This window comes from Lepus europaeus, chromosome 21 (genome assembly GCF_033115175.1).
Source record: "Lepus europaeus isolate LE1 chromosome 21, mLepTim1.pri, whole genome shotgun sequence".
NCBI classification, from domain to species: Eukaryota; Metazoa; Chordata; class Mammalia; order Lagomorpha; family Leporidae; genus Lepus; species Lepus europaeus.
The window spans coordinates 28,136,680-28,150,426 of record NC_084847.1 but is presented as its reverse complement, the minus strand read 5'-3'; the positions used below and the strand labels follow the sequence as shown (position 1 = coordinate 28,150,426).

General features: G+C 47.6%; 1 protein-coding gene across 3 annotated transcripts in view; it reads left to right on the top strand.

Annotated features, from left to right (window-relative positions):
* PSPH (phosphoserine phosphatase) overlaps positions 1-13,747 on the top strand; it is a 29,177-nt gene extending 15,430 nt beyond the window's left edge. For 2 of the 3 annotated variants that reach the window (XM_062180995.1, XM_062180993.1), the window contains exons 3-7: positions 4,053-4,211; positions 5,042-5,176; positions 5,565-5,710; positions 7,384-7,532; positions 13,240-13,747. In XM_062180995.1, the coding sequence (XP_062036979.1) occupies positions 4,072-4,211; positions 5,042-5,176; positions 5,565-5,710; positions 7,384-7,532; positions 13,240-13,347 (678 nt within the window). In that variant the 5' untranslated portion in view covers positions 4,053-4,071 and the 3' untranslated portion in view covers positions 13,348-13,747. Of the gene's footprint in view, positions 1-4,052; positions 4,212-5,041; positions 5,177-5,564; positions 5,711-7,383; positions 7,537-13,239 lie in introns of all 3 variants that reach the window. The other variant, XM_062180994.1, reaches the window with a different exon arrangement.

Sequence of the window (13,747 nt, the reverse complement as noted above, 5' to 3'; positions counted from 1 at the left end):
GTGCCAGCATCCCATATGGGTGCCGGGTTCTAGTCCCAGTTGCTTCTCTTCCAGTCCAGCTCTCTGCTATGGCCCGGGAAGGCAGTGGAGGATGGCCCAAGTCCTTGGGCCCCTGCACCTGCCTGGGAGACCAGGAGGAAGCACCCAGCTTCGGATCGGTGCATAGCGCTGGCCACAGCGGCCATTTGAGGGGGGGGGGTGAACCAATGGAAGGAAGACCTTTCTCTCTGTCTCTCTCTCTCACTGTCTAACTCTGCCTGTCAAAAAAAAAAAAAAAAAGAGAGAACAAAAACAAATACTGGGATGGGGGAATCTTTCGGGGGCTATTGATGCAGTCTTGGCGAGAGACAGTGGTGTCATGGGCTAGAGCAACAGCAGTGGGTGTGGTGAAAGGTGATCAGATTTTAGTTCTATTATATTTTAGGTTATATTTGGTTATAGTTTATATTTTGTTATATTGGAATTTTCTGAAAGATTATAGGTGGGATGCAGGAGAAAGAGATATGAGGGATGAGTGACGAGTGGAGTTGGCATCACGGGAGGGAAGGAAAGCTTCAAGAATGACAGGTCTTTTGTTGTTTGTGGGGAGGGAAGAGCAGGAGTTCACTTTTGGATGGTCAAGTTTGCAGTGTTTATTTACTGGACATCTAAGTGGAGGCCACGCAGGTCGTTGGGAGTTTAGAGTTTGGAAGAGAGACCCAACTGCAGGCATTCGTGTGGGAGTCTCTGTATTCAGGATGGCACTTGGAGCCATGAGCCAGGATGATTCATTGAGTGAGTGAAGGTAGATAGCCAAGACCAAGGTTGGGTCAGGAGACAGCACAATGTTTTTGTTTGTTTGTTTTTGATTTATTGATTTTATTTGAAAGTCAGAGTTACAGAGGGAGAGGGAGAGACAGTGAGAGAGATCTTCCATCTGCTGATTCACTCCCCAGATGGCCACAACAGCCAGGGCCAGGAGCCAGGAGCTTCATCCAGGTCTTCCCACATAGGTAGCAGGGGCCCAAACACTTGGCCCAGATCAGAGGCAGAGCAGTCAGGACTCAAACCTGTACCATGATACAGGGTGCTGGCAATGCAAGTAGTAGCTGAACCCCCTGCTCTGCCTCTGATCCGGCTTCCCGTAATGCACCTGTGGGGGCAGCAGAAGATGGCTCAAGCGCTTGGACCCCTGCCATCGGAGTGGAGTTCTTGGCTCATGGCTTTGGCCTGCACAGACCTGGCTGTTGTGGCCATTTGAAGAGTGAACCAGCCAACAGAAGATTATTCTCTCTCTCTTTCTGTAGCTCTGCCTTTCACGTAAATAATAAATAAATAAATCTTAAAAAAAGCACACATGCATAGAGCAGACTAGATTTGTTCTGCATATACCATAGCTTGACAGCCTTTGGCATAAAACTTTTTTTTTTTTCATAGTCCACTTTGAACCAGATTCTTCTGCCAGATGCATTGGTTAGAAATGAGTTATGAAGTGGGTTGATCAGTTCCTTTGAATCTGTTTTTAGCCACAGTCCCCTCTAAATTTAGATCATATGCATCATCTGCGTGGCCTTGTACCTGAAACCCGAGTCTCTGAGGAAGGCTGATGTGGCCAACCTCCACGATCTCTTTCACGCCAATTCGAGTCCAGTTCTTTTCTTCAAAAGTAAAACAACAGCAACAACTGCAAAAGCGCAAATCCTGGTTGCAACTCCGTCCTCCTTGGCTTCGGCACCGTGTGCCGCCCACTCTCTTCCTGCGACCTCTCCTTTCATTCCCAGGTCATGGCTTTAACGGTTGCTCCCCCAGGCCCTGCCCTTAGCGCTCTTCTCTCTCCCTTCTCTGCACAGCCGCTGTTGACGACAGCATCTGCGTAGCTGACTAACAAAGCCCTGCGTTTGGCTCTGGTGTTTACTTCCTACCTTTCTCAGGAGGCTTAAAACCTTTCAAGGCTTCACATTACCTACAAGTTCAAACCAAGCTCCTTCCCCTGGCCCAGGGCCCCTGGCTGTGAACGCCAGTGATTGGCAGCTGGGCTGAGTCACTGGGTAGTGTCCAGCTGTGGTCTGCTCCCTCTGCCTCCCTGTCTTGCAGTGCTCTCTCTTCCCTCTCCTCTTCTGGTCTCCACCTCTGTCCTGCTTCCTCCCCGGACGCCACACTGTTGCCCTGCGCTTTGAGAACCCACTCAGAGGGCCGCTTACCTGCCCAGATTTTAGCTCACTTGCTTGTGCCTTCTTGAAGCCTTGTTTCATAGACAAGGGTAAACATTTTCTCCAAGTGCCTGTAGTATCTTGTGCACATCTCTGCTTCAGCACATGCCTTGTTTGCTATCCTTGTTAGGTTAAAAAAAAAGTAGAATATTGGTTCAATATCAAGTGTATTTACAAACTGGTGCCTTCCGCAGTGGCTTAACAGGCTAATCCTCCACCTTGCAGCGCCGGCACACCGGGTTCTAGTCCCGGTTGGGGCGCCGGATTCTATCCCGGTTGCCCCTCTTCCAGGCCAGCTCTCTGCTATGGCTTGGGAAGGCAGTGGAGGATGGCCCAAGACCTTGGGCCCTGCACCCGCATGGGAGACCAGGAGAAGCACCTGGCTCCTGGCTTCGGATCAGCGTGATGCACCGGCCACAGCGGCCATTGGAGGGTGAACCAACAGCAGAAAGGAAGACCTTTCTTTCTGTCTCTCTGTCTCTCACTATTCACTCTGCCTGTCAAAACAAAAACAAAAACAAAAACAAAAAAAACAAAACTGGTGCCTTCACTAGGCTAAGCTTCTGAAGGCAGAGTTTGGGACTCAGGTGTTTTTGTGATCCTGGAGCCTGCCCTTCAAGAGGTGCTTAATATGTGTCAAGAAATGAATGATAGGGGGCCAGCACTGTAGTGTGGCAGGTAAAGCCACTGCCTGCATCCCATATGGGCGCTGGTTCGAGTCCTGGCTACTCCACTTCTGATCCAGCTCTGTGCTATGGCCTGGGAAAGCAGTAGAAGATGGCCCGAGTCCTTGGGCCCCTGCACCCACATGGGGGACCTGGAAGTAGCTCCTGGCTCCTGGATTTGGATCGGCACAGCTCCGACCATTGTGGCCAACTGGGGAGTGAACCAGCAGATGGAAGACCTCTCTTTCTCCTTCTCTCTCTGTGTAACTCTGATTTCCAGATAAAAGAATAAATCTTTAGGAAAAAAAAAAAAAAGAAATGAATGATGGAGCCAGCATTGTGACCCAGCGGGTTAGACTGCCACTTGACAACTTGGATCCCTTATCAGGGCACAGGTTCAAGTCCCACCCACTTTGCTTCCATCCAGCTTCCTGCTAATATATCTGGAAATGCAATGGAAGACGCCCCTTACCATCCATGGGAGACCCTGATGAAGTTCCTGTCTCCTGACTTTAGTCTGGCCCAGCCTGGCTGTTGTGGTCATTTGGGAAGTGAACCAGTAGATTGAAGATCTCTCTCTCTCTCTCTCTCTTCCTTTCCCTTTCCCTTTCCCTTTCTCTCGCTCTTGCTCTCGCTCTCGCTCTCTCTGTGTGTGTGTGTGTGTGTCTTTCCCTCTCTCTGTTGCTCTGCCTTTCAAATAAATGGATAAATAGATCTTAAAAAAAATAAATGAATGAGCCCATGATTGCATGCCTATGTGGGCTACACTGACTTTTGATACAAATAAAAATAGATTGGTTGTAATAGGCAACCACAATTATATTTTGTACCTTTTGAAAAATGTTATTTATTTATTTATTTGAAAAGGCAGAGAGACAGTGAAGGGGAGAAATTTTCTACTTGCTGGTTAACTTCCTAAATGCCCACAACAGCCAGGGCTGGGCCAGGCCATCACCAGGAGCTGGGAACTCTGTCCAGGTCTCCCACTTGGATGGCAGGGACCCAACTTCTTGAACCATCACCTGCTGCCTGCTAGTGTGCTCAGTAGCAGGAAGCTGGAATTGAAAGTGGAGTTGGGAGTCCAAACCCAGGCACTCTGATATGGGATGGGGGCTTTCCACGTGAACCTTTGCTGCTATGCCAAATAGTCACCCCTAGATTTTATGTTTTTCAATACATTTATCTTTATCTCTTACAGGAGGAAAATTCTTCCAAGGATGGTCTCCCACTCAGAGTTGAGAAAACTTTTCTGTTCGGCGGACGCAGTGTGTTTCGACGTTGATAGCACCGTCATCAGAGAAGAAGGAATTGATGAGCTGGCCAAATTCTGCGGAGTTGAGGATGCTGTATCAGAAATGTAGGGACCATGTTTATTCACTTTATGAGATGAGAAAGAATTGCAAAAAGGGAGTGACTGTTTGGGATAGAATGGTAGGCCAGAGACACGATTCCTGGACTTTAGTGCCTGACTGTGAAACCTGGGCACTAGGCTTTTTTTTTTCCTTAGAGCTGAATTTGGTAGTAGTATGCCTTATCTATCCTCCATTTATGTGAATATTGTTTACCATTGATGGCAAATGTGGCAAAAAAAGTAGCTTCATCTGGAAAATAAATATGGATAAGACTTACTCAGCTTTGTCAGGGGAATGGTGACTGCAGCTGAAGCAGATGGCCTTGGGGAGCCTCCCAGGTGGTCGGTGCCTTGTGTCATTGGTTAAAGCATGGCCTTAGTGGTTCACTGGAAAACTAGTCTGGTTCAGAGTCTTTGAGTGGAGTCTGGGGCAGAGCCTCTCCTTTCCACCTGCCCTGCGTGGCTCCAGTCACCAGGTCACCGGCCACTTCATGTGCACCTGCAGCTGATGCAAGGGGGCCCAGTCTTTGTGAGGCCTCTCAAAGCTCACACTTCCAAGGAAGGTACTTACAGAGAGGATGTGTGGTTTTCTCAGATCCCTGGTTGCTGTATTTGTGGATGCAGAGCATGTGGCCCCCAAATATACTGATGCTCAAGCAAATCTTCAGTGGTTTATTCTGAGGCCTTGCCCCCATAACAACACAGTGTGTCTGCTGTACAGTGGGCTCCTGGCAGTGCTGTCTCATGGTGGATGTGGAGTGGAACTGGGGCAGTAAAGCACATAAGCTTTGAAGATGGCTGACGTGGCTGGCCTGACTGTTGGCTCTTCCTCCTAGGACTCGGCGAGCCATGGGCGGGGCAGTGCCTTTCAAAGCTGCTCTCACAGAGCGCTTAGCACTGATCCAGCCTTCCAGGGAGCAGGTGCAAAGGCTCCTAGCAGAGCACCCCCCCCACCTGACCCCCGGCATAAGGTAAGAGCAGCCCCTGGGGAGGGTACTCTGTCTCCCTGTCTGCAGTGGTGTCGGGGCACTCACACGTGATCCTGTGGTCTGGTCCTGCTCGTGTCTGTCTTCCCTCTACCCGCTGCGAGCGCCTGTGCTTTCCTTGTGTTTCTTCTTCTTCTTCTTTTTTTTTTTTTTTTTTTTTTTTTTTTTTTGTCCATGGGCAGAAAAATACTTGTGGAATGGTTTCTTAAAGCAGCCAAGCCGCACCCACTGATTTCTAAGTGCAGTAGAAAAACATTTCTAAAACATTAATTCGCCACGCACTATGCCTTACTCGGAGACATACTCAGTTTCTTTCCTATCCCGTTCTCCCGCAACATTTGTGTCACTCACCATTGGTATCATACTTTTGCAGAGAGCTGGTAAGTCGCCTCCAAGAGCGAAACGTCCAGGTTTTCCTAATCTCCGGCGGCTTTCGGAGTATCGTGGAGCATGTTGCTTCGAAGCTCAACATACCGGCTTCCAACGTATTCGCCAACAGGCTGAAATTCTACTTTAACGGTAACGCCTTCATGCTGACGTGTCCCCTTCCTTCTCAGTCCTGTCACTCAGTATTCTGGGCGGCTACAGATTGGAGAGCGGCATCAGTGAAATATGGAGATGAACGATTTCTCTTGACAGATGTCTTTGGTTTTTTGTTTTTAAAGATTTATTTATTTGAAAGTCAGAATTACACAGAGAAAGGAGAGGCAGAGAGAGAAAGGTCTTCCATCCGCTGGTTCACTCCCCAATTGACCGAAAGGGCCAGAGCTGCGCCGATCCGAAGCAAGGAGCCAGGAGCCAGGAACCTCTTCCGGGCCTCTCATGCGGGTGCAGGGGCCCAAGCACTTGGACCATCTTCTGCTGCTTTCCCAGGCCATAGCAGAGAGCTGGATCGGAAGTGGAGCAGCTGAGACTCGAACCGGCGCCCATATGGGGTGCTAGTGCTTCAGGCCAGGGTGTTAAGCTGCTGAGCCACAGCGCCCGCCCCTTGACAGATGTCTTTGGCTCTTGGGTGTCCTTGGGTCATCGCCTGCTTTCATATCCGTGTCAAACCCATTCTCTATGGGAATGTCCAGATTTAGTCACATGACAATTAAGTCACATGACTTATTTTGTTGCATGTTCGATTTCAGTTTTCTGAGAGTTCTTTCTGCATCTGATGTCATTTAGACTCAGGAAGGAGAGTTTCATCAACACATTACTGCACTATCCTTGAGGGAAGCCTCCCAGCTCCTCTGTGGACACTCACAGAGTCCTAGCTGCAGCCTTATTACATCTCAGGGGCTCTCCAGTTATGTAAGGGGAGATGGGCTGATCTTAAAAACCAAATAATGCGGGACCGGCGCTATGGTATAGTGGGTAAAGCCGATGCCTGCAGTGCCAGCATCGCATATGGGCGCTGGTTGGAGTCCTGGCTGCTCCACTTCTGATCCAGCTCTCTGCTGTGACCTGGAAAGGCAGTGGAAGATGGCCCAAGTCCTTGGGCCCCTGCACCCACGTGGGAGACCCGGAGGAAGCTCCTGGCTTCAAATCAGCCCAGCTCCAGCTGTTGTGGTCATCTGGGAGAGTGAACCAGCGGATGGAAGACCTCTCTCTCCTTGCTCTGCCTCTCCTTCTCTCTCTGTGTAACTCTGCCTTTCAGATAAATAAATAAATATTTAGAAAAAAAATAATGCTACAAAATTGTAGATGTGCTGATAGAACATTTTTGAAGAGTCTGAAGCTAGAGATCATTGAAAAAAATAGGGAATGAATATGGCACTTTCTGTAAGAACAGGAATTATTGATTGAAAATAAGTTGGTGTTTCCTCTTGGATGACATTATACGTTAACATTTCAGGTGTTATATATTGCTATTTTGTCGTGTTTGTGGTTCTGCCACCTTGACAAGGTTTGAGAATCACTACACTCACTCTACAAGACGTATTTATAAATTACAAGCCAAGTTTGCTTATTCCAAAGATTAGTGGTGAAATTCCAGGCTGTGTGACCTCAGTGGGGGGTGGTTTTTAGCTGTCTGAGTGACTTTTGTTGTTGTTTTTCTTCCCAGAAGCCTTTTATTTAAGGAATTACAGATTTGATGCATTTCATAAGCACAACTGCACCTCAGTGGCATTTATCATCCATGCCGAAGCTGGCCCCACTCGTCCTCTTTTGTGGCTCTTCAACACTGTTTTCTCTGCTCTTTTAAGGTGAATATGCGGGTTTTGATGAGACCCAGCCAACTGCGGAATCTGGAGGGAAAGGAAAAGTGATTAAGTTCTTAAAGGAAAAATTTCATTTTAAGAAAATTGTCATGATTGGAGATGGAGCTACAGACATGGAAGCCTGTCCTCCCGCTGTAGGTACCCAGGGGACTCGATTCTCTCAGGTTGGGATTTGGTGTTAGTCAGTTGGTTTTGAACTATGCAAGACTGATGACGAGAGTTTCACAAAATGGCTGAGTATCATTATATATGATATTGTGTATACATTATACATGCAATAAAAAAGCAAGACAGCTGGGGCCTGTGTTGTGGTATAGAGAGTAAAGCCTCCGCCTGTGGAGCTGACATCCCATATAGTTGCTGGTTTGAGTCCCAGCTGCTCCTCTTCAGATCCAGCTCTCTGGTTATGGCCTGGGAAAGCAGTGGAGGATGGCCCAAGTGCTTGGGCCCTTGCACCTGCATGGGAGACCTGGAAGAAGCTGCTGGCTCCTGGCTTTGTATTGGCCTAGCTGCAGCCATTGTGGTCATCTGGGGAGTGAACCAGTGGATGGAAAACCTCTCTCTCTCTCTCTCTGTAATTCTGCCTCAAATACATAAATAAATAATAAGAAGAATAAAAAGCAAGACAGCTAAGAAAAAAATCAATCTTATAATGTCCATAGACTTTTGGCAAGCCCAAGACAATCTGTGGATAAGGATTTGTCCCTGTAGTGAAGCCACTCAGTGTCGCCCAAATGGGTGCTCAGTGCAGTTTACTTTCATTTCCCCAAATGATAGCATCAACAACTCTTCTAACTATAACAAAGATTTTATTTTTTTCAAAGATTTATTTTTATTTATTTAAAATGCAGAGTGACAGAGAGAGAGAGAGAGAGAGAGAGAGAGAGAGAGCTTCCATCCACTGGTTCACTCCCCAAATGGCCACAACAGGAGCCAGGAGTCTGGAACTCCCTCTGGGTCTCCCATGTGGGTGGCAGGGACCCAAGTACATGGGCCATCTCCCATTGCCTTCCCAGGCTCATTAACAGGGAGCAGGATTAGAAGCAGAGTAGCTGGGACTTGAACTGGTGGTGACATTGCAGGCAGCTTAACCCCGTGCACCGCAATGCTGGTCCCTATAACCAAGATTTTAATATCATTTTATACTTTATATACTGTTTCCTCTTTTTTTAAGATTTATTTATTTATTTGAAAGGCAGAGTTACAGAGGGGAAGAGGAAGAGAGAGAGAGAAAGAGAAAGAACCCTCCAATGGTTTACTCCCCAAATGGCTGCAATGGTTGGAGCTGGGCCTGTTTGAAGTCAGCAGCCTGGAGCTTCCTCCAGGTCTCCCACATGGTGCAGGGGCCCAAGCACTTGGGCCATATTCTACTGCTTTCCCAGACCACAGCAGAGAGCTGGATCAGAGTTGGAGCAGCCGAGACTTGAACCGGCTCCCATATGGGATGCCGGCACCACAGGTGGCAGATTTACCCACTGTGCCACAGCACCAGCCCCAATGCTATTTCCTCTTACTTGTCTCATTTAGTGCCTCTAACAGCCCCATGAAGTAAAACACGATTTTCTTATTGATGGGGGAACTGAGGTTTGTGGCTGTGAATAGCTTACCTGCATCAAAGCATTTTATTCTTTGAATTAATTAAGGCGAGCAGAGGTTTTATTGTAAGCATTTTAAACCCAATGCAGGCAGCAAATGCTGTACAGCAGGTGTCCTATGTCCATTTCACATAGGACTTTGCCTTTTTTCACGTTGTTCGCATTTAAGAAAAACTGAATCAAAAACATAGTGCTGAACTTTCTAGTTTCTTGAGATCTAAAATAGTGATTGTCTTTGTAAATGATTAATCAAGAAATGGTTAAAGAATGTTTTGGGATCCTTTTAACATTACTTGAGTCAGTTCAAGATAACACATGACTTGTAACCAATGTTGGGGTTGACCCCTGGGTTAGTTTAATAAGGAATACATACATACAAGTAAAATGAGAGGGGGCAGGCTGTGGTGCAGTGGGTTAAGCTGCCCCTTGATGTCAGCATCCCTTACTGGGGCACTGGTGCAAGTCTCTGCTGCTTCACTTCTGATCCAGCACCCTGCTAGTGCACCTGGGAAAGCAGCGGATGAGGGCCCAAGTGCTTGGGTTCTTGCCATCCATGTGGGAGTCTGGGATGGTGTTCCTGGCTCCTGGCTTTGGCCTGGCCCAGCCCTGGATGTTGTGGCCATTTGGGGAGTGAACCAGCTGATGGAAGACCTCTGTCTCCCTCCCCCTTCCCTATCCCTCCCCTTGCTCCTCTCTCTTCTCTCCCTCCCCCTCCTCTCCTTCCTCTTCCTCTTCCTCTCTAATAAATAAATAGCTCTTTGAAAAAGAAACGCAGAGTGCTTTCAGGAAGCTCCCCATCTCACTGTCAAGAAATGACAGAGGCCGGCACCGTGGCTCAACAGGCTAATCCTCCGCCTTGCGGCGCCGGCACACCGGGTTCTAGTCCCGGTTGGGGCACCGATCCTGTCCTGGTTGCCCCTCTTCCAGGCCAGCTCTCTGCTGTGGCCAGGGAGTGCAGTGGAGGATGGCCCAAGTGTTTGGGCTCTGCACCCCATGGGAGACCAGGAGAAGCACCTGGCTCCTGCCATCGGAACAGCGCGGTGCGCCGGCCGCAGCGCGCTACCGCGGCGGCCATTGGAGGGTGAACCAACGGCAAAAAGGAAGACCTTTCTCTCTGTCTCTCTCTCTCTCACTGTCCACTCTGCCTGTCAAAAATTAAAAAAAAAAAAAAAAAAGAAATGACAGAATTATGAATTCCAGGTGACCCAGCCGGCTGGAGGTGACAGTCTGACTGAGCTCAGAGAAAGTGGTGCCCACGTGGGTATGTGGATGATCGGAGGAATGTGAGGCCCAAACAAAAATGAGCATCTACCACGTAAAAGCCCAGAGGACTCAGAACAAGAAGTTTCCAGAAGGAGGGGAGGCAGCTGAGCACTGTGGGGGGATGGGTGAGGCATAGTTCTGGGGCCATCGGTGGTCAGGGATGGGACGGGGGTCCCTTTCAGCAAGTGTTGAAGACCCCATGTGCCGGGCATTGGCACCTTGTGTTTCCTGTAGGTCGTGGGAAGCATGGGTCAGGGTGTTAAGATGGCTCAGTGGTGCTGATGTGCAGAAAGGGAGGAAGATAAGAGGCAAGAAGAGCAATTAGGCCAAATTCAAAGTAAGAATCTAGTTACCCCCCTCCCCACCAACCTTATGGGATATGAAAATAAGAGGGTGAGTGAGAGAATTTTTTTACTTCCAAATCAGTGTATAGTGTGTGCACAGTTTGGCAGGAAAAGAGAAAATACCACTTTAAAAGATCATTGACCAGGCCGGCGCCGTGGCTCAATAGGCTAATCCTCCGCTTGCAGTGCTGGCACCCCGGGTTCTAGTCTCAGTCAGGGTGCTGGATTCTGTCCCGGTTGCCCCTCTTCCAGTCCAGCTCTCTGCTGTGGCCCGGAAGTGCAGTGGAGGATGGCGCAAGTCCTTGGGCCCTGCACCCGCATGGGAGACCAGGAGGAAGCACCTGGCTCCTGGTTTCGGATCGGTGCATAGCGCTGGCTGCGGTGGCCATTTAGGGGGTGAACCAAGGGAAGGAAGACCTTTCTCTCTGTCTCTGTCTCTCACTGTCTAACTCTGCCTGTCAAAAAAAAAAAAAAATCATTGACCAGAAGATGACATAGTGGGTTAAGCAGGTTAATATGCAACCCATAGGGGCACCAGTTTTGAGCCCAAGCTGCTCCACTTCCAATCTAGCTCCCTGCTGAAGTGCCTGGGAAAAGCAGTGGCAGATGGCACAAGTGCTTGGGCCCCTACACCCACATGGAAGACCTGGATCATGCTGCTTGGCTCCTGGCCCCGCCCTGGCCATTGCAGCCATCTGGGGAGTGAACCAGCAGATGGAAGAGCACTCTCCCTATCTCTCCCTCTCTCTGTCTCTGTAACTCTGCCTTCCAAATTATGTAACTGTAAACAGTTCTATGAAAATCCGACTGCTGCCAACAGATCTTGAGATCATCATCTCTTTCAGTGTAAAGCAACAAAACATGACCTATTTTTTTCTTTCAAAAATAATTTCTGATAGGCAGGCAGAGACAGCGGTAGATACAAAGAGAGAAATTCCCATCTACTGGTTCACTCCTTAAATGAATGTAAGGGTCCCCAGGCTGAAGGTAAGATCTGTAAACTCAATCCAGGTCGCCCATGTGTAGATGGCAGAAATCTAACACGATGAGACATCACTGGTGTCTCCCAGGTTTTGCATTAGCAGGAAGGTGGTTTTAGGAATTGACCTGGGATTGAACCAAGGTACTCTGATTAGGGATACAGGCATCTCAGCCGTTAGACCAAGTGCCTGCCCCCTGACCTTTTTTTTTCTTTTAAAAATATTTTAAAATTTATTTTCATTTTATTTGAAAGAGACAGACAGATGGAGAGAGATCATCCATCTGCTGGTTCATTCCTCAAATGCCCAAAACAACCAGGGTTAGGCCAGGCCACGGCTAAGAGCCTGGAATTCAATCCAGGTCTCCCACATGGCTGGCAGGGACCCAAGTACTCGAGCCATCACCTGCTGCCTCCCAGGGTAACTGATATGCCACACACCTGTTCCCCCTTGGCCATTTCTCCTACATACACTGGGAGCCCCACCCTATCCCCCCACCCCCATGAGGGAGGTGCCTGCAGTTCATATCAGGGTCTACTCAGGAGATGCCAGGTTGGGAGATTTCCACTGCACCATAGAGTTCTCCTTGAAATTAGCACAGCATGGTTATGATTGCTGCCCCATGATGTTTATCTCTGTAAGCATTTGTCTTGGTCTCTAGAGGGCAAGGACTACAACCTATTCTTCTCCCTAAGCCTGGATGGGTCTGCAGTGGTAGCGCTGGTCTGGATTCACTAGGGCTGGCTGGAGGCGGTGCCTCATGAGCACAGTGAGCTCAGGGGACGAGTCCTAGGCTGCTCTTTCCTGTCCTTGCAGGAACAGTTTATTGTTTCCAGCAAGAATATTGCCCTGGCTGGCGATTGGGGTGCAGCATTCTATATGAGTGGTGGTTCAAGTCCCAGCTACTCCCTGCTAATGCATGTGGAAGTAGAGGAAGATGGCCCAAGTGCTTGGGCCCCTGCCATTCATGTGGGAGTTCATTCATGTAGATGGAGTTCTTGGCTACTGGTCCAGCCCCAGCTGTTGTGACAGTTTGGAGGATCGAACCAATGGATGGGAGATCTGTTTCTCTTTCTCTCTCTATAACTCTGCCTTTCAAATAAATAAATAATTCTTTTTTTTAACTTTTATTTAATGAATATAAATTTCCAAAGTACAGCTTATGGATTACAATGGCTCCCCCCCCCATAACTTCCCTCTCACCTGCAACCCTCCCCTTTCCCGCTCCCTCTCCCCTTCAATTCATATCAAGATTCATTTTCAATTCTCTTTATATACAGAAGATCAATTTAGTATATATTAAGTAAAGATTTCAACAGTTCACACCCACATAGAAACACAAAGCGAAAAATACTGCTTGAGTACTAGTTATAGCATTAAATCAAAATGTACAGCACATTAAGGACAGAGATCCTCATGAGGAGTAAGTGCACAGTGACTCCTGCTGTTGACTTAACAAATTGACACTCTTGTTTATGGCATCAGTAATCACCCTAGGCTCTTGTCATGAGTTGCCAAGGCCATGGAAGCCTTTTGAGTTCACCGACTCTGATCATAATAAATAATTCTTAACAACAACAAAACCCCCAAACAAATAGAAAGAACAATGGGATACAGCTGCATTTTTAAAAAATTTCTCTTTTTTCTTTTCCTTCTTAGGATGTTTTCATTGGATTTGGAGGCAATGTGATCAGGCAACAAGTCAAAGACAACGCCGAGTGGTACATCACTGATTTCGTGGAGCTTTTGAGAGAACTGGAAGAGTAACAACAATTTTGATGTAGCAACTTCAGATTAATTCTTAAAAGTTATACAGAATGATACCATTTGCTTACAGTTGCCATTACAACATAATACATAAAATTGGTTCCCATTATTGGTACTTTCAAGTCAACCATAGTTGGGAATTCTAGAAAATGCTTTTTTTAAAAACTCTAGTTCTGCGATTATTATGACCACTAATTACCTGCAGGGTTTATAACCTGAATTCCTTTTGTAAATCCTTAGCCATATTTTATTTGAAGCCTTTTAAAGGTGGACAGTAAATTAAACACCTTCACTCTTGAAAATAAGGATGCCACAGCAGCCTTAAATGAAAATGTTGGTTTTCCCTTTGGATACAAATAAAAGCTTTTCTGTGTATCAGAACACATGTGTGGAATTTTCA